The following is a 23820-nucleotide window of genomic DNA, read 5'->3' as shown; positions in this document are numbered from 1 at the left end:
TTGTTCTGGACTGTACATGTGGGTTGTTTTACCTGCGCTGGCTGTCGGTCAGTGTAATTCCCTGCGACGTCACCTTGAACTGCACCACGGTGGCTGCAGGTCGCGGGTTACGACCCAGCGTTGCATCTGTTGCCTTGGCGATGGCCTGAGGGCCGGTCAGAGACTCTGTTTCCACCGAGTTCAGGTAGAGGACGTTACAGGCTGAGGACGGAAGAAGGACAGAGTAAGTATAATTTTAAAAAAAGTCTGTGTGTGTGTCTGTGTCTCTGTTCTTCAGATATCTGTGCATCCAATCTACTTCAAACTTGACAGGTTTATTGCTGGAGGTCTGAGAAAGTGCTGTCTCCAGTTTGAAGCAGATCAAATGAATGGCGGCTGTTTTTTGGATCTTTTTGGACAGCGGCTTTTTCTGCTTGTAGGTTAACTAGGCCATATCACCGAATCTCAGTCTATAAACTCTGTGTCCACATCTGATTGTAAACATCTCATTTAATCACTGATGCTGCACTGGTATGGAGTAATACAGTGTATGTTAAGTATTTTTTTTCATTTGACCTGTTTTGAACCTTCTGTTGATTCATTGTATGAAACTGCAGCTATATCCAAGGCTGCACAGTGGAATAATAATGACAAACCCCACATATGCACTGTACAAAGGTTTCATACACTAAAGATCCTACCTTTGCAGGAAGAAAATCCCTAAAACAAATCAGCATTTGGCGCTATAACTCCTTGCCTATCAAAAAAGCTCTACTTTCAAACACGTGGTTCCAAGCATCTTAGAGAACAAGCCACAGTTTTTCGATGGATTTCTATGGAAAGTGCGGATTTACCTTTATGTTAGTCTTTGAAAAAAGGGCCAAATTTGAACCTTTGAAGTCTACAGTGCCTTAAACTTTTGTTGTATAAAGAAATAAGGTAGGCTAGAGACTCACCTGCTCCTTGTTTCAGCAGATCAGCTGCTGTACTGATGTTACTGACTGGTTGAACCTCCTGCACCTCCCCAATCAGATCTAATACCATGGAGATAAACAATCAGTTCTATCTGACAAAAGTGTAAAACGCTCACAAAAATGTCACTTTCATGTTTTTGCTGTAAGGTTCCACATGGTTACCTCATCACAATTAGAATCTGTATTTCTTGCTTCAATTATAAACACAACCAACAATTGATAAAGAAACCATTTAATAGTAGCATCCTTTAGAAACTCAATGGTACCGACCTTTTTCTGGGATTTTCAGAGAGCAGGGCAAAGAGATAGGTGTGATGGAGTGTTGGTAGACTAACGCAGACAGACTCCCTGTGGACAGCAGATAATAAACATAAGTTATAGGCTACAATAATCATCCTTAAGGTTCCATTTGTAGGACAGAGTTTTCCTTGAAGCACAGATGTATTTAAAACTGGACAAGGAATCTCACCAAAGTAGGGCTCATTCTGGCATCCTTTAATCTTGACTCCTCGAGGGCCGGTTTCAATCAGGAAATGTCTCACCAGCTGCTCCAGAGGGTCGCTCACTGGAAAAGCAGAGATTTGCTGTTACAAAGTTGCAAGAATCTCCAAGAACAAAGCAACAATATTTGAAAATGAGATTTCTTAATGATGCAGTCATCCCTACTCTTGCTGCTGTTGATGTTGGGTGGAGGTGTTGCCACTTTCAGGGCCAAACCATAAGCCCCCTGGAAGGAGTTACTGTCCCTGATGAGGAAGGTTCCCGGCTCTCTTTCCTTCAGAGCTGCGATTGCTATAGCAAAGCAAAATTAAGCGTTTCAATTTTCTGAAATGGTCTCAGCCAACATGAAGTTTTGTTAGAGTTATGAAATAGATCTTACCTTGTTCTCTGGAGATCCCAGGCTTGTACCAGAACCTCGAACTGTCCTGGACAAACTTCACGCTGACCCTGTTCTCGGCCTCTGTAGATGCATCATTTTGGCCTGCAGGTGGTGCAATTTCTCCCACAGTGGGAGAAAACGTGACGTGGTGCTGATGCTGGGTGGAGGGAGTCACGTGGCCGATGGCTGGCCTCGACCCATCGCTGGGGGAACCTGATGGGGCAGACGGGTGGCGCTTCTCCGGCAGGGGCGGCTGGGGGTGAGGAAGGGGGATGGAGATGGTGGAGTAGTTGGAGAAGGAAGGCGGGTGGAGCTGTGGGGCGTGGCCAGGGTAGTAGTGCCTCTTGTTAGCATCCACAGCGGCACTGTGCTCCATGGCTGGGTAGTGGGGATGTGGGGGTCCCTGCTGGTGGGGTTCGGATCCACTCAGCATCAACCTCCTGCCCAGGGTGGCAAAACCTGGAACTGGGGTGTCGGAGATGGGGGAGCCCTCCATGCTGCTGGACGCAGGCTGTGGAGATGATGATGGGGGAGGAGATGCCGGGTGGGAGGTGGCAGATTTGGGGGCTTCTGGTTGGGGTTCTCTGGTTGGAGAAGATCCACCGACCTGTGCTGGTCTTGCCGAGCTGGGGGTTTGGGTCCGAGGCAGGGGCTGTGGGATGGCGGCAGCTTCTGAAGGACTGATGGTCTGGAGGTTGAGGGGCTGTGGCGGTGTATCTGGGGCAGGCGAAGCATGGACAGGGGAGGACGGAGCCTGGCAGTGTCTCTGGTTTGATGGCGTCACAGAGTCTACAGAGGGGCTACAGTCCTGCTGCTGGGGGGCACTGCGGTCCATTGGTGCAGGATTGGGGTTTTGGGGTTCTGTTTGTAGAGACGTGGCTGTGGGGGTTTCTTTGGCGACTGGCTGCAGCGACGACTCTCTGCTGCTTCTTTGGCTTTCAGAAGATTCCTGGATGATGTTATCTGTGCGATAATGTCCCTCCTGGGGCTGGGGGGCCTCGTAGTCGCTGCCGATGATGTCTGTAGTTCGGATGTCATATTCTCTCCCTCCTGGACTGGGGCTGAAATAGAAAAAGATGAGTATTAGTACTATATAAGTGACCAGAGAGCACGTTGAGCCTGAAGTCAGAGTTTTCAGTATCACATAGGTGTTTCTCTATTAACCTGCTACATCACCATGCTAACTGATGCTGCAATTTTGGATTTGAATCAACTGGAAGAAGCATTTCCGTTTAACCAAATCATCTCCTGATGGTTCTCTGTGAGCAGTACACATTATAAGCTGACAGAAAATGTTTTATGTTTTGATTTGGCCAAAAATTAAGGTGATATTCTGAATTCTGGGACTGACATAAATGAATAAAAATACATATAAAGTCAGAAATAATCACAGCAGTGATCAGCAAAATCAATACAATATCCCAGGATTAACAGTTTTCTACCAGCATTTCTCTCTTCCATTATTTGCAGTAGCATAATCCTTGTAAGTCTCCCTTAAAACAACCAGTTGACTGAAGTAGATGGCACATGATTGGTCCATTTTGTGCGAAAGCAGAGTCACATGATGTGTTAAACTTCCTGTTTTACATCAACAGAGTCTGAAGATGAAAATCTGGTTGATAAAAAAATTTGATAACCACTGCCGTGATACCGGAGTTTTAGGGTTTGTTGGACCAGTTAACATAAAGAAAGTCTGATTATTAAACTTGTGTAGTTGATTCCTCTGCTTCTGAGCTCGTATAATCTTTTAAAATGTAATTTCTGATCTTCTTCCAACACTTCAGTGTCACAGGAAATCTCCATTTTTATTCTTAGGGTAGAAATCCACCCAGCATGTTTAAAGATGACCTCACCCCTTGATGTAAGCTTAAGGAAGTTGAATAAAAGCCCCTCTCTCAAAGAACAATCAGGACACTGATTGCTTTCCTTGACGTGGGAAACACCACATTTGTTTACAAGTCCAGCTGTGCCTTTGAGCGAGTATACGTACCAAGATCCAGCCAAAGTGTGGGCAGAATGGAAAAAAATGTGTATTAATACCATGTACAAAGGCCAGGGCTCTTAGATCAGATGTTATTATCCAGATAAAGTATTCAGATGCAGTTCACATATTAACAGAAGGTGTAAATGGATCCCAAGTCACCACAGATTGGGGTTTCTTTCCACTACTATCCCTCTTAGTTAAAGAGTAAAAGTGGAATACCTCTCCTGTGTACGTAGCGGGCTGCTGGTGTGGACGGGGGTGGGCGGTCCGGACATGTCGGATGGCGTTGAACAGGCAGCGTGACCGTCTCTGTGGACCCTCTTAAAGGACCCGTGGGTGATGTGATCCCTCCACCCAACACTTTCGCCAGAGCTGCGAAGGCCATCTGAGAACGGAGGGAAAACAATGGACTGCATTGACAAAACAGCAACGTCAGTAAACAATCAGCTGGAGTCATATGTCCCCAGCTGATACTTACGTAAGCGGCCTGCAAAAAAACCCAGAAGAGGCAGTCTGTGAGTAATGTGTGAGGAATCCGTCTAGTTAAAGACACATTTTCAGTGCACGCTGTTCCTCATTATGAAGAACTTATTCCCTCCATATTCCCGCTAAAAGAAAACACATTGCAGTGTTTTGACTCACCAGTGTGTGAGTCAGAGCTGTAAGACTGCTGAGAGTCTGGATGGTGGTGGTGATGATGGTGGTTGTGGTTGTGCTCCGGCGGCCCGTTGCTATGGCTGCAGGGCCCCGTCATGGAGGAAGCAGGAGGCAGCGGCGACGTGGACTCGGACTGGTACCCCGAGGCGTATCCCCGGCTTTCAGACGGCGAGGGCTGGTAAGGCGAGCAGGGGCAAACCTGGCGGGGAGTCTGGTAGCCGCTGCTACTGCTGCTGTACTTCAGATCCAGGTGGGAATGAGCGTGAGATCTGGAGGCTTCTGGGTACGCCGGGTGACCTGACGGCAACGGGTCAAAGGTGAAGGCTGGAAGATCGTGACCCTGCGGACCGTAAGAGGCGACGGTAGCTCTCCGGTGCCAATATTCGGCCTCTCTGTCCCTCTCCCACTGCAGCTCGGCCTCCCTGTCTCGCTCCCAGTGGAGGGACAGCTCCCGGCCTCGTCTCAGCCCAGGATCCCTCTCCCACTGCAGCTCTGACCCCCGGGGAACCTCCGCCTCCCTGGGTCTCCTAAGTCCCACCTCCCTCTGCTGAAGCTCCGCCTCTCGGTCCCAGTGGAAGCTTTCGTTGCGGTCCAACCTCAGGCTGTGATAGGCCGCCGAGTCCTCCCTCCTGATGCTGCAGTCCCTGCAGGGGCAGCCAGGGGACGGCAGACCATCCATCAGCATTATATCGTGGTAGGTCGGGCTGGTGGAGGGCTTCGGGTGGTGGGGATGGGCGTGGCTGTGGGGTGGGAGTGGGTGGTGGTAGGGGGCGTAGTCGTCTTCCCGACAGCAGAGGCGACCCGGGGCAGATAGAGGGTGGTGGTGGGAGTGGTTATGGGGGTGGGGAGTGAGGTCTGGCGTTGGGTAAGGGCAGATGTGTCGGGATGACGGAGCTTCTGAGCAGGACCGGTGCAGGTAGTGCGGTGGTCCACTCTGACGGTCCCACACCAGGTCTGGAGGTGGCAGAGACTGGTGGGAGTGGGTGTAGTGCTGGCACAGATCCATGTGGGATGGTGGGGAAGCTGGGTTGGGGGTAGCAGAAGGAGTTGCCCCGTGGTGCCCGTTGGTGCCGGGAGCCCGGTCGAGGCAGTACCCGTTGGGCATGAGGAGGGTTCGGTCACATCCCGGTTCAGCACAACGCTGGGACCGGTAACCGTCCCGGCAGGAGCACGACCGGTTCAGCCTCAGCGTCCCGGTTCTCTCTGACGGCAGAGAATCTCCGTCGTCCAAGATGGCTGTCTCTCGCTCTCCGTCACGGTTCCCCTCGATGCCACCGAGGAGACGCTCCAGCTCCTCCCGTTCCTGCCTGGTGGGGGGCGGCGGGCCAATGGGCTCCTCCTGGTGGTCCGGGTGGATGGACGACTGGTTCAGGTGGAGGGAGTGGGCCGAGAGGGCGGAGTCAGAACCTTGAGGGTAAAGATGATCTGGCCGGTCTTCTGCGAGGCCGACTCCTGGGCTGCTGCCGTTGGTGGAGGTGAGAGAACCGGAACCAGGACCTCGGCGCTTCTTTATCTGGGCGTAGAGGCTGCCGTCGAGAGGACCTCTGGTGTGGGCGATGTCTGAAACAAACGGAAAGAGACAATCTTAGCTTTAAAAACTGACTTCTCAGCAATACATGGAGCTTTAGTCAACAGAGGACTTTACTACAAAATAAGTTTGACTTTCTTTGTGTGAACTGGCTTGACAAAACCTAAAAATCAGTCAGAAGTAACAAGTTATCAACTGTCTTTGTTAACCAGCTTTTCTTCTTCAGACTTTGGTCCAGGTTAGCTTATAACTGTCCTCCACTGAGATGAGATTTAGAGTCAACAGTTACCCTCCAGACTGTCCTGGTATCGCTGGTTGAAGTTCTCATAGGAATCCCAGCGAACCACTGGATCTGCCGTGTTGTAGTCGACTGTAACAGCCGGATCGTTCTTCTGGTATTCACGGCCTGACAAAAGACACGGTTCATCCCCTCTTACTTCCTGTCTTAACTTCCAGTATTTATGATTTTTGGACAAATGCATAGATCAGTTTGTCAAACATGAACTAAGTTTTCACAGTTGAACAGATGTGAAGAAGGACTTGCAGTGGACTAAACCGACCTTTGATTTTCTCTGGTCCGGATGAGAAGACAAACTCCACTGTGGCATCGGACGGAAAACGCTCATCTAAAAGTGGAAAAAAGAGAAATAGTCAATGAATCAGAGAAATGTTCACAAAGATCATGACAAAAAGCTCCTTTTCTGCCATAAAATACACTCATGGAAGTTCTCTCATACTTCATGTTGGTGCAAAATCGACACATTTGAAGGTGTAAATCATAAGTATTTCGTCTATTTAAAAATTTCAATATAGTCAAGATTCTGTGCAATAGCAGTATTTTTGTACTTACAGTGCAATATAGATCAAATCTGTGCTATACCAGTACTTCTACTCATGAAAGAAACTGTGCAACATCATAAATATGTGCAATATATCCAAAGGAATTTGGTTTATTTTTCTACTGATGTTTCTTAAATGTTTGCACAATCCTCTTCGTCGTTGAAACAATGCAAATTGTCCAGAATGACTCAGAATGTGTCCAAAATGATTCCAGTCTCATAAAAAAATTACTCAAAATTAGTCCAAAATCATCAAAACTTGTCCAAAATACTCAGAAATTAGTCTGAAAGGATCCAATGTGTCCAAAATGATGCCACTGTCTTACAAAACAACACAAATCTCATCAAAAATGACTCAAAATGAACATAAAAATGACTAAAACATTCCCAAAATGACTCAAATCTGGTCAAAAATTAATCAAAATTAGTTCAAAATTACTAAAACATTCCAAAAATGACTCAAATCTTGACCAAAACTAGATAAATTAGTCCCGAATGACTAAAAATTTCCCAAAATGATTCAAAATGTGTCCAAAAAGAAAGAAATCTAGTGAAGAATTACCCAAAATTAGTCAAAAAACAACACATAACTTGTCTAGATTTACTCAAAATTAATTCAAAATGAATTAACTTTCCCTAAAATTGCACAAACTTTGCCAAACCTTACAAGTAACTGACTAAAAACCTGTCCAAAATACCTAAAAATGAGTTTAAATGACTAAAACCTGTGCAGTGTAGTTGACATGTAATCTGTTCATGAGATCTTGTTAAAGTGCTGCAGGCTGGAGCTTCTGATTTAAGAACATCAGTTTCACTAAAACCTCCACAGATGTTCGTATGAAGCCACAGGAGTGTTTCGGTAAAGAGGAAAGACTTCTTTATGTTCAGAGAAAGTGAAACTGAGCAGGAAATGGAGTAAGGAGGCGTCCATTACAGTCTGAGGAAACAGATAATTAGTTAGAATCATACAGCTGGGTTTTTCCTCCGTTATTACGTCCAGGACGGATTTAAGCTGTTTAGGGATTTATTCAACCACCATGTCATGAGGCCAAACCACTAAAACGGTTAGCCGGAGCGCTGTTTATCCCACTGCTGGTAACAAACTGTGATTAAAGGACCTAAAATCATTTGTTGTGGTTCATTCAAAGTGGGAACGTTTATGTAAGAAATAACATGATAAACTTGTAAGCAAAAAAACACTTTAGTTAAAAGTTAGCGTTCGGTCTGACACGACCACTTAGCTTCCTGTGGCTAATGTTAGCAAGTTCCTTCTGAAAACTGGAGAATCTCTAGAGTCTTTAAGGCTAAAATAAAAATAAATGTAGATTTTAAAAAGCTTGGACATTCTGGAAGATGTCCAGTTTTTATATAAATACAGTATAAAACTTCATCCACACTGATTAAAACACTAAAAATTTTAGCGTTTTAGCTTCACTAAAGCAATATTCTTCATGCATAACAGTCTGTGTAATACAGCTGTAATAAATATTACAGAGGAACAGCAGTGACAAGAAGTAATTCATCTGTTTATACATATTTATTTCAGCTGAATTATTTAAATATGCAGAAAAACCTGCTTTTCTACTAAAAACAAACCCTGCAAACCAGACTGTGGAGTCCTACATAGTTACTGGTTTGCACTGAAGAAGATAAATTCACTGCAAGCTTCTTTGTGTTCATTTGGACAATCGAAGTCCAGTATTTAGTCTTCATTTATTTCTGTTTTTTGAAATAGATTCATAAGAAAACCATCCTAATCTTAAGCTGCTAAATGCTCCTCTGTGTTTTCAATCTAGCTGCTAAGTTTTGAAACTGTTTGGTGCTGATCAGGTGTCAAAAATAACACAAATCTTATCAGAAATTACTCAAAATTTGTCCAAAATCACTAAAATGTGGAGAAAATGCTTAAAAGTTAGTATAAAATGATCCAAATGTCTCCTAAATGACACAAATGTTGTCAAAATGATTGAAAATGAGTTCAAAATGACTAAAACTTTCCTCTAAATGACTTAAAACCTGGTGAAGAATTACTCAAAATGAGTCCAAAATAACTAAATGGGGACAAAATGCTTGAAATTTAGCCCAAAATGAATGAATAAGTAAAAATAGTGCCAAATATTTACAAAATGATTTAGAAATTTGTCCAAAATGACACAAATCTTGTAAAAATAAAAAATAGAAAAATTAAAATAAAAAATCAAAATAAAATAAAAATTAAATAACCACAAATTAGTTCAGATTGACTAAAACTTGTCCAAAATAATGAAAAGTTATTTACAAAATGACTTAAAAATAGTGCAAAATTACTCAAAATGAGTCAAAAATGACTGAATGTGTGAAAAAATGTTTTTTTAAATAGAATGATTACAAATTAAACCAAAAATGATTTTGTGGGATTAATTAAGGCTTACTGTATTGTATATACACATGTCCAAAATACATAAAATGAGTCCAAAATGACACAAATCTTGTCAGTAATTTGTCCAAAATGCTTAAAAATTTAAGTCTGAAATGAGTGTGACCAGGGGGTCGAAATGACACTCAGTGTGCCCAGAATAACACAATGTTTGTACAAAATGACTCAGATCCTGGTGCATTTTGACCAATCTGCCCCCAACGCCGTCCATCCCTACGTTCTCTGACTTGTTTATTTGGATCAGAACCAGGTAAACTAACGCTGTCCATCCCTCTATTCTCTCTGTGGTTTGGTGAACCGGTAAACTGACCCATGCACGCCTCGTCCAGCTCTCCTTTCCCGAACCACAGCTGGGATCCGTGGATGGTGCAGGTGTGGAACTGCAGCCGGAAAACCGTGTCTCTGTCAGCCGTCTGGGAGCGGCGGTGGTAGCATTTCACCTGCAGGGGGCGGTAGAGGGGGTGAATAATGGAGGGGTAACAGGGAATGATGGAGGGGTAACAACAGGGTAATGATGGAGGGGTAACAACAGGGCTTTAAATTACGACACTCAAACAGGCAAATCCTGATTCCTGGTTAAGAAAAACCAACATTTACAGTCAGGAGACCTTAAAGAAGCTCTGCAGCCTCTACATGATGTTTTCTGCTTTTAGTTAAAAATGAATGATGTCATTAAGTGATGAGGTCGCGCTACGCCCTTATATGGGCTCTGACTCACCATGATGTCACCTTTCAGCAGCAGCGCCGGTTCCACGGTCACACAGAGACGTCGTCCTCCGGTTCCCTGGAGGTCGCTGAGAACAGAAGACGACAGAAACTAAACCGTTAATAAACCCTCATGGGACATTTTTGTTAGAACTTTAGTCCTAATTTTCACATCATTTTGGCAGAAAGATTAGTCCAGAATTACACAAAATGTATCCAGAGATGACACAAATTAGCCCTAAATTACTAAAACTTGAGCAAAACGCTTAAAAATGAGTCTAAAATGACTGAATAAATCAAAAATATTGCCAATTTTTACCAAAATAGAAATTAGTCCGAAATGATCCAAAATGTGCACAAAATGACACAAATCTTGTCAAAAATGACTTAAAATTAGTCCAACAATGACTTAAACTTGTTTGAAAAAGTGTCTAAAAGGATAAAAGTTTGAATGTTCAGCTCCATTTGGCTCCATTTTCTGCATTTATTTGCTCAGAAATCTCCTTAAAACTGGAGTAGAGCTGCTTTTTCACTCACTAGATGCCCGAAGTGTAGACCAGCTGCATGGACTGGTAGATCTTCAGGAACGGGAAGTAACCTGGAGGAGAAGGAGGAAGATTAGGAGGAGGAGGAAGAGAAGGAGGAGGAAGAGGAAGAGGAGGAAGAGGAGGAGGAAGAGGAGGAGGAGGAGGAGGAGGAGGAGGAGGAGGAGGAGGAGGAGGAGGAGAATCAGGATCATCAGGAGGAGGATTCAGATGTTAGAATGTGCTGACATTCGTCTGTCAGATTAAAGATAAACACATGAAGTCTGTCCAACAACACAGCTGCTATTCACTAATAAACACTTCATCTGTGTTCAAAACAAGCACAAATAATGCTAAATTCTTTACAAAATCATTTCAAATTAGTAAAAAAAAAAAATCACCCAAATCTTGTTAAAATGACTCAAACTTGACCAAAATGCTTTAAAGTTGGTCTAACATGAATCAATGTGTTCAAAATAATGCAACATTATCTACAAAATGGCATCTAATGCCTCCAAATGACAGAAAATTTAGTCCAACATACTTAAGAATTAATCAAAAATGACTCGGTGTGTGCAAAATTACTGCGCATCAAAAGAAGCAAAAAAGACTTAAATAAATCTTTTATTTTCCCTCATTAGTGTGTCAATAATTCTGCTGAATAGAAAAGAAACAAGGAAGAGATTTCATGTGTTTTAAGTAGAAATGTGTTTTCTTTTTAATTAAATATGAAATTTAATAAGCTGGACATGTATGGTTTTTATGTGATTCATGAATTATTTGCTTCTGAACGTAACGGCTTCTTAAAACCAGACCAGAATGTCTCATTTGATTTGCTCTAAATAAAACAGATGACATTTGCTATTTTTATTTCATTATTTCGTCTCATTTATTTGCTATTTATTTGCTTTATTTTATTTTAGTTTATTTTTTGTGAATTTATTTATTTTATCAACTCTAAATGCAGCAGCAAGGAGAATGAAGGAAACTGCGAGGTAAAATCATAAAAACATGGAGAAATACTGATATTTATGTTTGCAGAACTAGTTTACTGACATCTACTAATTCTAGCTACACATTAAATCTTAAACTTATTATTTTTATTCTCTTATTTCTCACATGTTGATTCTTTCAGTCTATAACTTTGAGTACAACAGTTTAAGAAAACGACAAGAAGCTGCTTGAAAAATGTCATTATAATAATAAATAATAATTTCTGAAGAGGTTATTAGGGTTTGATGTAAACAGGAAGCCGTTTTCAGACATTATTTTTTGTTTGTTTATTCCTTTTCTTTTTTCTTAATGATGCTGTGGCACGTCTGAAATAAATCCAATAATTAAAAAAGAAACTTTTGCTGTGCTGATTAAACATCAAAGCTTTAGTCCTGATAAAAGAGCTTCCTGTGCAGAGAGGAACAATAAAGGGATTTGTTGGAAATATACGTCAGGAAGAGGTAGAGGAAAGTTCTGGTGATTTTTCTCTGAAGTGATCTAACGAACCTCCTTCTCCCTGGAAGTTGGGCAGCGACGGAATGAGAACCTGGTGGAGGAACAACGGACTGCTGTTCATCTTTATCGCTCCAGACAGAAGACCTCCAAAGTAGTAGATGTACCTGAGAAGGACAAACGTTGAATGAAAAATGGTCCACATGCAGGAGTTTGTTTAGACGGAGATAAATATCGTGTGTTGAGTCTGAAAATGTTCAGATTGCAGTTTCCTAGTTTAACATTCATGGTAGAAGATGGATGGATTTTCCTTTTATCTGCTGCAGAGATGAAGCCTCTACCTGTTCTGAGACGGCTGGAGGGACGACGACACCTTATCCTCACAGAACTTCCTCATGGCCAAAGTACTGAGAGCCTGATCAGCCCTGGAAACACACAAACACACACAAAGAAACACACAAACACACAATGAAACACACAAACAGACACAAAGAAACAAACAAAGAAACAAAAAGAAACACAACAACACAAACACACACAGAAACACACACAAAGAAACAAAAAAGAAACACAACACAAACACACACAAAGAAACAAACAAAAAAGAAACACAACACAAACACACACAAAGAAACAAAGAAACACAACACAAACACACACAAAGAAACACACAATGAAACACACAAACACACACAAAGAAACAAAAAAGAAACACAACACAAACACACACAAAGAAACAAACAAAAAAGAAACACAACACAAACACACACAAAGAAACAAAGAAACACAACACAAACACACACAAAGAAACACACAATGAAACACACAAACAGACACAAAGAAACAAAGAAACAAAAAAGAAACAAACAAAGAAACACAACAACACAAACACACACAGAAACACACACAAAGAAACAAAAATGAAACACAACACAAACACACAAAGAAACAAAAAAGAAACACAACACAAACACACACAAAGAAACACACAAACACACACACACAAACACAGTTTTCATTTTCATAGTCTGAGCTGCAGCTGAGGCTCCAGCAAACAACTGAAACATTTATTTCTATACATCTATAATCTATATCTATACAGATCTATAATCTATAGATATAAATTAAATTTATAGATATAGACTATGTCTATAGATATAAATGATCATATCTATAGATTTATATTTATATCTATAGATCTATAATCTACAGATAATATATATGGATCTATATCAGTATAGATTATAGATCTATATTTCTAAAGATCTACAGATTATAGATCTATACTTATATCTATAGATTATAGATCCATATATATATATAGATCCATATATATATATATATATATATATATATATATATATATTTATAATCTATAGATATGAATATAGATATATAATCTACAGATTACATCAACTGCTATATAGATTATAGATCTATATTTATAGATCTATAATCTATAGATATAATGTGGATCCTCGGTTCTTCATTCATCAAACACCAGATGCCCTTCTGTTTTTTTTTTTTTAATCTTAACCCTTTGATGTACAACACGTATCAAAAGTGACCCAAATCCAGCAGATCATGAGAATCTTCTGACTCCTGCTGCACATCAAAGGTTAATGCAGGTTTGAAAACCAGATCTGAGCTGGTTTCTGGTCTAACAAATCAGAGATCACGGCTCACCCTGCAGAGATCTTGCTGTAGTGCATGTAAGCAGCGATGATGACGCCGGTTTTTCCTTTGTTTCCCTGCAGGAAGCAAACAAACAATTAAAAAACAGTTATCATGATGTTCCATCAGCTGATTTTTAGTCTTTAAAGCCTGAAGTTTTCTCTGCAGGTTGTTTCTAAAGACGAGGCTTGGAGCTGGAGGAGAAGCAGCCAGAGGTCAAATTAAAAAGCTCCCTGTTGAGTTTCCATCACATTCCACAAACATTCCAGCTCCAGATTCCTGATGAGACTCTGACGGAGAATTAAAGCTGTTCTCTGAGCGTTCTGTTTGTTCTGCAGCCGGTAAATAAAACATGAAGACGTGGAAAGACTGAAGACAACCTTTAAACTGCTGCTGGTTTCTGGAGCGGATCGATGGAAAAGAGTCGATATACGACGAACGACGAGGAGGAGGAAGTTAAATAAAGGTTTGACCTGAACCAAACCACTGATTTACTGACATCACTTTATTGATTATCTGATTTATTTGATTACATTTTACATGTCAATTACTGAAAAGAGACAAGAGCCGATTAAACCGAATGGAAAACTGTAACTGCGGGTTTAAATGTCAGTTAATCAGAGTCACAGTTTCTGTTTGTTTGTTTTTGTTTAATTTGATTTGGTATTTTTGGTGCTTTCATTATTTCATTTCTATCCACTGAGTTATTGTGGAAAATCTTAGACTGTGTAAATAAACAAATATGTTAAAAATCTAAGTAAATAAATAAATAAATAAATAAATATGCAAGTAAATAAATTAAGTATTGAAGTAATTAAGTATGAAAATAAAAACTAAACAAGTATGTAAGTAAATTAATGAGTAAACAAAATAAGTACATAAATAAACGAGGAAATTAAATAAATAAGTAAATAAGTAAATTACTATTATTATTACTGATATTTCGTATATTACATTTTTATTCATTAACATCACATCATTTGTAGAAAAATAAAACACCCCAAACATCATTTTAATGATCTAAAAGTTGAACAGTCATGCTAATTATGAATTATCTCATTTGATATTTAATAATTATTGATCAATTTTAATGATAACTTTAAATGTTATTGTTTAAATTTTAATTTCATTTTAACCCAACAATAAAAACACACATGTATAAAAAAATACACATAAATAAAGATAATTATGGATAATTAGATATCCAATGAAAATCTGTTCCTACAATTGAACTTTCTGTTTTATTTATGCACTTCCACGGTGGTTTATTCAGTATTTTATGACACTTATTCCTAATGTAACCATGACAACGAAACCTGCATCACACCATCAGTGATCTGGGAGCTTCCTGCAGCCACATCTGCCCGTTTTACGGCCTAAAAAGCTTCGTGCAGCTCCTGAACTCTGACCTTGCAGTGCAGAACCACCACGTGCTGAGGGTCCGAGGTCAGCCAGGTCTCCATGGCCTTACAGATGGCACAGATCTTATCCAGCGGCGGGGCGTGGAGGTCGGGCCAGCCGAAGTCGTGGACCTGCTGGGGGATTTCAGGAAGTTAAATTCAGCTGAAATCTGCACGTGAAGTTAGAAGAGTCACCAGAAATAAAGCTTCACCTTCGGGTTGAGTCTGCTGATGTCGTGGCGCCTCTCAGACAGATTCAGGAGCTGAAACAGGAAACAGGCTTTAGGTGGATTCTGCAGCTTCCTCTGGTAAACTGTGCACAACGAGCATCTTCGGACGGATTTAACTGGACAGAATAAAGAGATTTATGCGTGTCTGCTCACCAGGAACTTGTCCTGGTGCTTGGACTTGAGCATGGCGGCCACCTCCTTCAGGTTGAGCCGGTAGCGCTGCTCCTCCAGCCTGGGAGGGAAGAACACCGAGATGATCCTCTCTGTGATGTAGGTCAGGTCGAAGTCGTAGTGGCGCTCCATCACTCGCTCCATCACCCGGTCCACGCTGAAGCTCCTGCAGGGACCAAGAAACATGCAGGTCACGTCCCCTTCCTTCAAAATAAAGCTCCTTCCTCCGAGGACAAACAGCTGGAGGAAGGTTCAGATTCCAGATAAATCCACATTTAAGTTATTATCAGAAAAAAACTGAGCTGCTGTTACCTGGGCAGAGTGTTTCTCTGTTTGGTGTAGGTTAAAGACTTAGTGGATCCCTGTAGAGGGAAAGAACAAAAATACAGTAAAAAAGCATTTCTTTCCACAATAATAGCACCATAACATACAACAGCCAAACCTGTGTGGAAAATAAATTATAGGACTCTAAAAAAAGCTCAAACTGCCACAATTTTCTCTCTTTCTTCACATATATATTTTTTTACTTCTGTTGTTGTTTTGCATGTGCGCTAATTATAACTGCACGTTTAAAATGTTTGTAAGAAGTTTATCAGATTATTTGATGCAGAATCTGAATAAATTTGTTGCATTTTACATCAAAAATCCTTAAAAGATAGATGGAAGCTGATGAAACTAAATGGAAAACTGTAACACTGCAGAACGTTCTTCTAGAAAATGTTCCTGCAATGTTACATGACAATAAAGGAAGGATGTTCTCAATGCAACATTTGGAAAACATTTTAAGAACAGTTTTAGGATATTTTTAACTAACTTTTAGATGAAAATTCTTCAGGTTAAGGAACTAAAGGAAAATTTTCTGCTGAAGACATTAATGCAGAACTTTCTCCGAATGTTTTTAGGATGAAGAAATTGCAGCTGGGCCCAACAAGCAGGGAACGTTCCCACAATATTACCTAAAAGTTCTAATAATGCTTTGTAGAAAACATTTAAATCTGATGTTAAAAGAACGTTTGAAGTATATTTATCACTTCTCATAATCTTCCTGTGAGGTTAAAAGTGAACTAAGACAGAACGTTTTAACATTCAGAGGATGTTTGGAGGATGTTGTCAGATTATGCTCCTAAAGAAAAGCGTTCTCAAAATGTTCTCCAGATGTTATCGAGGCCTAAAAAGACACAAAGTGTTTCCGTGAAATGTTCCTGTAATTTAAAATATTAACCAAGGTGGAACATTTCACCTGCTATGTTCTGAGGATGTGTTGGGGATGCTGCTGCTGAGAACGTTCTTCTATTAAACATTCCCACAATAATAACAAAGGAAGGACGTTCTCAATGCAACATTTGGAAAATGTTTTGAAAATGTTTTTAGAGCGTCTTCAGAGAACTTTATCAGCCTTTAAGAAGAACATTCAGGGAACTAAAAGAAAACTTCCTGCTGAAAACATCACTAGAACTTTGCAGAACTTTCTCAAAACAGTTTTAAACCAAAAAAGTTCTAGCTGGGTTCAGCAAGCTTGGAATGTTCCCACAATATTAGCTAACATTACCTAAAAGTTCGAATAATGTTTGAAAGAAAACATTTAATCTGATGTTTAAAAAACGTTTTATGGATATTTATCATTTCTACGAATGTTCCTGTGAGGTTAAAAGTGAACTAAACGTTACTCCATAAAACGTTCCCGCATAATAAAGGAAGGACGTTCTAAATGTAACAACACAATCTAAGGTTTTAGGAAGAACATTTTTAGAATGTATTCAGTCCTTATTCTGGAACTTCAAGAACCTTCTGGGAACTTCACTTGAAGTTTGCAGAACTTTCTCAGAATGTTTTTAGACCAAAACATAAAGAAATCTAGCGAGGTAAAGCCTAGATTTCCAATAAAAATAATTGCATTATACATTAACAGACTGAAGAAGATCGGTTCTATTGTTTGTTGTTTTGTTTTTTTGTGATCTTTGACCTTTTCTTTAGCCTCATTATAATTCCTAAAAGTCCAATTTGTCTAGTTAAATCCACAGAGTGTTGTTAAATTTGTGTTCTCCAGAGGATGATCCCTACATCTGAACACTTGAGCAGTGCTGCTAGAGTTTGGTTTCACTTTCACTTTGGTTTTTCTAGCAACATGAGCTAAATCAAGCTAAATGAAGCAGAAAAGTGTTATTTACATGGAAGTTTTTTAAATTTAAGATAGTCAGCATGACAGTGGGGGCATTAGAAAAGGAAACTTATGAAGAGGACAAAGAGAAAAAGTATGAAGCCGAGGATGATAAAGTATGGAGGTTAAAGTTCTCACCAGGTGCTGAATGTGTCGAGATGGAGTCGTCCCTCTACGCTGCTGGACGGGAAGACCAAACAGTGGCATGAAGAAGGAGGAGAGAGGAAGGAGGACGAAGGGAGGAGGCCAAAGAAGGGAGAAGAGGAGGCAATAAGAGGAAGGAAAGGAGAGTTAATTAAACAAACAGACTCCCTAATGGATAAACAGAACGACTTCCTCCAGCAGCAGCTCCAGGAATGAACCGAGCTCAAAGTGAGGCGTCCCAAAAGGAATCCAGCAGGAGGAAAACCAAACTGTGGTTTTTTGGGGAGCCAGAACTCGTAACTATGACCAGAGTGAATGGACGGGACTTACCAGATCGTTGGAGGGAGCCGGGATACAAGCAGAGGTCACCTAGAAAACACAAAAACACATCTGAGTACAAGACGAAGAGGAAAAAACAGCAGACAACAAAAACAAACATCCTCTTAGCTGCAGGAGAGATGATGGGTCAGGAGACGATTAAAAACAAATGTAGGACAGTAAGATGAGAATGGGAAAGTCCAGGCTTCCACTGTCTTCATAGTCTCTCTTACTTTAGATGACCACAATTTTCTGGTCAATATGAAGATGAAACCGAGACATTAGCTTCAGAAAACTACAAACTAGAAATGTTCTGTTTAGTAAGAAAAGTGTGTATGTTGGGGTGTGGCAGAAATGTCAAGGAGTTGAGGCGTAGCTGACCAATGTCAAACGCCATATCAAAGTTTCTTGCAACTTCCTGTTACCAGTAGTTGCAGCTAAGACTCAGCATTGGAACGTGGATGTCTTCAGACCTGGACTCTTGTTTAGGATAAGAAGTTTGGACCAGACTGGATCACGAGGAGCCGAGATATGAACACTTTAGTAATCATGGCGAGACATCGAAATTCACTGCGCCGCTACAGACACACAATTTGACAAAAACTCGCAATTTTCCACATGAATCATCATCAACGTCTTCAGGCTTATGTCACCACATTTGAGGCTAATGTGTAAAGTGTAAAGCATGTCATTTCCTGTTGCCAGAAGGCTACGACTGTGAATGGATATTAGCATATGGTTGTGATCAGGACAGGACTCTGTTCATTCATATAAAGTTTGAGGCAGACTGGAGCATGTTCAGAAGAGTTCGACAGCACTTCCTGTTTCATGGCGAAGGATCAAAGTTCTGGGCACCACCATGGCCACGCCTTTTGACTTTTGCAGAAGATTTTGACATCTTTTCATCATAAAGGTCTGTTGTATGCACTACTGAAGTTTGAGATGTCTTGGAGTTAACCCCTGTGAGGAGTTAAACACTGAAAATAATCAAAAGTAAAAAAATCTCACAGTTAAAGCAAAATGGACAACTTTCTGCTGGGTTCAGGACATGGCTGCCATTGGCTTTTTTTTGAATGACCTTTTGGGCAGTTTTTGCATCTTTTAGCATCATTTTTGCTTCTTTGAGGGTAATATTTGCTTCTTAGAGTGTCATTTTTGCATCTTTTGAGTTATTTTTGTATCTTTTGGATTGTTTTTGCACCTTAGTTTTATTTCTGCATCTTATGGTGTCCTTTTTTGTGCATCTTTTAGTATAATTTTTGCTTCTTTTGTTCTCATTTTTACATCTTTTGGGTCATTTTTGCATCTTTTACTGTCATTTTTGCAGCTTTAAGTGTTATTTTGCAACTTTTAGTGTAATTTTTGCATTTTTCAGTACCATTTTTGCAACCTTTTTACATCTTTTGAGCCATGTTTTCATCTTTTAATGTAATTTATGCACCTGGGTGTCATTTTTGCATCTTTTGGTATCCTCTTTTGCATCTTTTCGTATAATTTTTGCAACTTTTGGATCCTTTTTTTGCATCTTTTGGGTTATTTTTGCATCTTTTAGTGTTATTTTTGCATCTTTTGGGTCATTTTGGCTTCAAGGAACCCAGACAGCAGCATCCCATCATGATGAATGAAGAACAATTGGAAAGTACTTGAGTGTACTTGACTAAATACGAGTGCAGCTCTCGTGTTTACAGGACGTTAAGTCATTGCTAATGTGAAGCCAAATCCAGAAACATGCGGATTCCCAGCTCTGTTTGGGGCCTGCAGGTCAACGAACTGCGACCAGAGGAAGCAGCTCTAATGACGGCTCTTACGCAACTCACATGTTCATCAACACGCATGCACGGTTCCTGCTAAACACGCCTGTTCTGACTGTTTATTTGGACACAGGAAAAGGTCCAAGGGCTTGTGTATATCTCATTGTCCAGAGAGGGGAAGTGGCTCAGCCCTGAACCTGGAGGTGTGTCGGGTTTGGAGTCACGCCTTCGGTCGGTCAGCAGCATTCTGCTGCTCGAACACGAGTTGAGACATCAACAGGAAGGACAGATAAAGAGGTAAAAAAGAGCCACACCGAGGGTTCAGCAGGAGTCACAGGAAACGGCTTCAGGTCGGCTATCCAGTGACGAACCGGACAATGTTCCTGCGTGACTCGCTCCCACAATTAATGCGTCTTTTCCGTCTCCGTAGGGAACGAATCCCACATCTGATCTGTTCTTCTTTCTCTTTTAAATTCCCACCAACAAACAGGTTTGGGTTGGGTCAGGCTCTGGTTTCTCCTAATTCCCTCTGGCTCAAGCAGGTCAGGTTCATTTTATTAGCATTCGCAGCTGGTTTTTTTCCACTTCTTTTTATAAACCAGACCTTGTAAAAAAAAAAAAAAAAAAAAAAAAAATCACTTATGTCATTTTGCTGTAGAAAAAAAAATCAAAATCTCAGCTACAAACCATTAGAGATATAAATAAAAAACATTTTTAAGAATATATAATAATAACAAAAAAGTTGTTTATATATATACATTAATTATGTTATGATATGTATACAATATACATTTTTATAATATTTACAATTATAAAAACATTTTTATAACGGCTTCATTGGGATTTTTATGGGGTTATTTTTATTTGTATCATATATTTATAAATGTATACACTTATTTTATATAATATAATAATATAGATTTAATAAGAATTTCAACGGACTAGAATGGACTATTTTATTCCTTTATTTTTGTTCTCTTTTACCCCATATTTATTTGTTTATTTACACATGTATTTTATTTATTTATATTTACTATATTGCACATTTTGTGTCATTTTAATGTCTTTTTTGCCATTTTTGTGTCTTTTTGTGTCATACTTTCATCTTATAGGATAATTTTTGTATCTTTTAGTGCAATTTTTTACAACTTTAGTGTCGTTTTTGCATATTTTTGAATTCTGTGTCATTTTTCATCTTTTAGTGTCAGTTTTTGTGTGTTTTAGTGACATTTTTGTGTTATATAGTGTAATTTTTGTGTCTTTTGTTGCATCTTTGTGTTGTTTTTGCTTCTTTGTGTAATTTCTTGTATCTCATAGTGTCATTTTTGCATCTAGCAGGCCTAAAATACACTTTATGAGCCATTGCTTGCTCCATTTTCAGTCCCACAGTGTCTGATGTAGCAGATTTTTGGGGGAATTATGTACAAGTTCTGATGTAAACTATAAAAAGATCATTTTAGTTTTCATTGTGGGGTAGAATATTCTTGTTGGAAAACCACATTTGGCTGCAACGTCCAGGTTCAGTCTTACTCAACGGTGCCAAGAGGCCGCTGATTTCCCACATTTGCAAGTTGATTTGAAACTACAACTGCACTTCTGTCCTATTTCCAGCATAAAGCAGGCCTAAAATACACTTTATGAGCCATTGTTTGTTCCATTTTCAGTCACACAGCGTCTATGCAGCAGATTTTGGAGGAGTTACATAAAAGTTTTGGCGCAAACTATAAAAAGATCATTTTTGCTTTTGCACTTCCCTTTTTATATCTTTTAATGTCATTTTTGAGTCCTTTTGTGAATTTTTAATGTCATATTTGTGTCAGTTTGGTATCTTTTAGTATCATTTTTGCATCTCTGAGTGTCATTTCTGTATCTTTTTTGTGTTAATATCATTATAGACCTATAATAATAGTATATTTGTGTTATTTCTGCAACTTTTGTGCCATTTTTGAGTATTTTTCTGTAATTTTTAAAACATTAAGTGTCATCTTTGTGTCTTTTTGTGCATTTCAGTATAATTGTTTGGCATCTTTTAGTGTTATTTTTGCAACTTTTGAGTTATTTTGCATATTTTTGTGTCATTTTTGCATCTTTTAGTGTCTTTTTTGCATATTTTTGTCATCATTGCATATTTTTTTTGTCAATTTAGAATTTTTAGTGTCATTTTTGCATATTTTTGTGTCATCTTTGCATCTTTTTTGTCATTTTTGTGTCTTTTAATGTCATTTTTGCATCTTTTAGGGTCATTTTGCAACTTGCACGGCTAAAATACAGTTTATGAGCTGCTGTTTGTTCCATTTTCAGTCACACAACATCTCATGCACCAGATTTTGGGGGAATTCCATAAAAGATTTGTTTCTAACTGTGTAATAATGATAATTTTAGCTTTGGCTGTGGGGCCAGACTTCAGTGTTGCCCAAGAACCACCTCGGTGATTAGTGGAAAACCCGCATCCTACTGAAGCCATCGTGAAATCTGGTGGTGAAGTTGTGAAATGCAGCAGTTAAAGCAGAACGAGCAGAGCCTCCTGGGATGCTCCAGTCCTGGATCTGCTCTGTTTTTAGCTGCTGTTATGACTACAGTCGGCCGGTTCAGACCGTGTGTCCTTCGCTGCTCTTACTTCAGCGTGACTCAGGGTTTTACCTCCGTGCTTTCATTGTTTCTGACTTTCTTCTGGGTTTCCTGCTCTCCTGGAGGAGGCCTGCCGAGGGCCGCTAAGCCAGAACAAACACCGCAACAGATTCCATCTCCCCAGGCCAAACGCTTACAGACTTCCTGCTAACAGACCTCCACCCTGCCTCGCTCCTCATCCCTCCTGCTCCGGCTTTTCTCTGAAAATGTCCACTTTCTTATCTCTAAGTTTCTCTCCTCTTCCTCCATCATTAATTTTCCGTCGCTTGTTCTTTCTTGAGCTGTTAACCGTTTGCTTTTTTTTTTACCTTCTCCAACTTTCTTCCTCTCAATCCCAATATTTCCTTCCTCTTTCTTTCCCAATCTGTTTTCTTTCCTCCCACACACAGCTTTTAGTGTTATTTTTGCATCTTTTAGTGTAATTTTTGTACTTTTTAGTGTAATTTTTTGCAAGTTTTGTGTCATTTTTATGTCTTTTAGTGTCTTTTTTTGCATCTTTTAGTGTAATTTTGGTATCTTTTAGTTTCATTTTTGTACCTTTAAGTGAAATTTTTGCAACTTTTGGGTAATTTTCGCATCTTTTGGGTCACTTTTGCTTTATTTTAGTATCATTTTGCAACTTTTGGGTCACTTTTTTAATCTTTCAGTGTCATTTTTGTGTCTTTCAGTGTATTTTTTGTACCTTTCAGTGAAATTTTTGCAACTTTTGGGTCATTTTTGCAACTTTTGAGTCATTTTGCTTTATTTTATTATCATTTTTGCATCTTTTGGGTCACTTTAGCTTTATTTTATTATCATTTTTGCATCTTTGGGGTCATTTTTGCTTTATTTTAGTATCATTTTGCAACTTTTGGGTAATTTTTTAAAATCTTTCAGTTTCATTTTTGTGTCTTTGAGTGTATTTTTTGTACCTTTTAGTGACATTTTTGCAACTTTTGGGTCATTTTTGCAACTTTTGAGTCATTTTTGCTTTATTTTATTATCATTTTTGCATCTTTTGGGTCATTTTTGCTTTATTTTATTATCATTTTTGCATCTTTTGGGTCACTTTTGCTTTATTTTAGTATCATTTTGCAAATTTTGGGTCATTTTTTAATCTTTCAGTGTCATTTTTGTGTCTTTCAGTGTATTTTTTGTACCTTTTAGTGTGATTTTTGCAAGTTTTGTGTCATTTTATGTCTTTTAGTGCCTTTTTTGCATCTCTTAGTGCCATTATTTCAAGTTTTGGTTTCATTTTTGCAACTTTTACCATCATTGTGTGTCATTTTTTTCTTCTTTAGGTGTCAATTTTGAAACTTTTGGGTCCTTTATGCATATTTTAGTTTTATTTTTGCATCTTTTTGTGTCATCTTTGTGTCTTTCAGTGTCATTTTTGCCACTTTTGGGTTATTTTTCGTCTTCTAGTGACATTTTT

The 23820-nt window shown here is 39.6% G+C and overlaps 1 protein-coding gene across 6 annotated transcripts in view; it reads right to left on the bottom strand.

The window, feature by feature from the left end:
- Positions 1 to 23820, bottom strand: part of tns2a (tensin 2a) — a 79882-nt gene that overhangs the window by 3318 nt on the left and 52744 nt on the right. For 3 of the 6 annotated variants that reach the window (XM_022220391.2, XM_022220386.2, XM_022220392.2), the window contains exons 4-25: positions 18040 to 18078; positions 17704 to 17745; positions 15720 to 15769; positions 15390 to 15573; positions 15219 to 15269; positions 15016 to 15141; positions 13619 to 13683; positions 12274 to 12357; positions 11987 to 12099; positions 10500 to 10560; positions 9976 to 10051; positions 9568 to 9697; positions 6563 to 6628; positions 6292 to 6408; positions 4460 to 6034; positions 4037 to 4202; positions 1834 to 2894; positions 1620 to 1745; positions 1423 to 1518; positions 1224 to 1301; positions 936 to 1013; positions 33 to 201 (exon numbers count right to left, since the gene is read on the bottom strand). In XM_022220391.2, the coding sequence (XP_022076083.2) occupies positions 33 to 201; positions 936 to 1013; positions 1224 to 1301; positions 1423 to 1518; positions 1620 to 1745; positions 1834 to 2894; positions 4037 to 4202; positions 4460 to 6034; positions 6292 to 6408; positions 6563 to 6628; positions 9568 to 9697; positions 9976 to 10051; positions 10500 to 10560; positions 11987 to 12099; positions 12274 to 12357; positions 13619 to 13683; positions 15016 to 15141; positions 15219 to 15269; positions 15390 to 15573; positions 15720 to 15769; positions 17704 to 17745; positions 18040 to 18078 (4553 nt within the window). The remainder of the gene's footprint in view (positions 1 to 32; positions 202 to 935; positions 1014 to 1223; positions 1302 to 1422; positions 1519 to 1619; positions 1746 to 1833; positions 2895 to 4036; positions 4203 to 4459; positions 6035 to 6291; positions 6409 to 6562; positions 6629 to 9567; positions 9698 to 9975; positions 10052 to 10499; positions 10561 to 11986; positions 12100 to 12273; positions 12358 to 13618; positions 13684 to 15015; positions 15142 to 15218; positions 15270 to 15389; positions 15574 to 15719; positions 15770 to 17703; positions 17746 to 18039; positions 18079 to 23820) is intronic. The other 3 variants (XM_022220388.2, XM_022220387.2, XM_022220389.2) reach the window with 3 other exon arrangements.

Source organism: Acanthochromis polyacanthus, chromosome 6 (genome assembly GCF_021347895.1).
Source record: "Acanthochromis polyacanthus isolate Apoly-LR-REF ecotype Palm Island chromosome 6, KAUST_Apoly_ChrSc, whole genome shotgun sequence".
Lineage (NCBI taxonomy): Eukaryota > Metazoa > Chordata > Actinopteri > Pomacentridae > Acanthochromis > Acanthochromis polyacanthus.
Note: the sequence above shows the minus strand (reverse complement) of the source record. Positions and strands in the feature narration are given on the sequence as shown.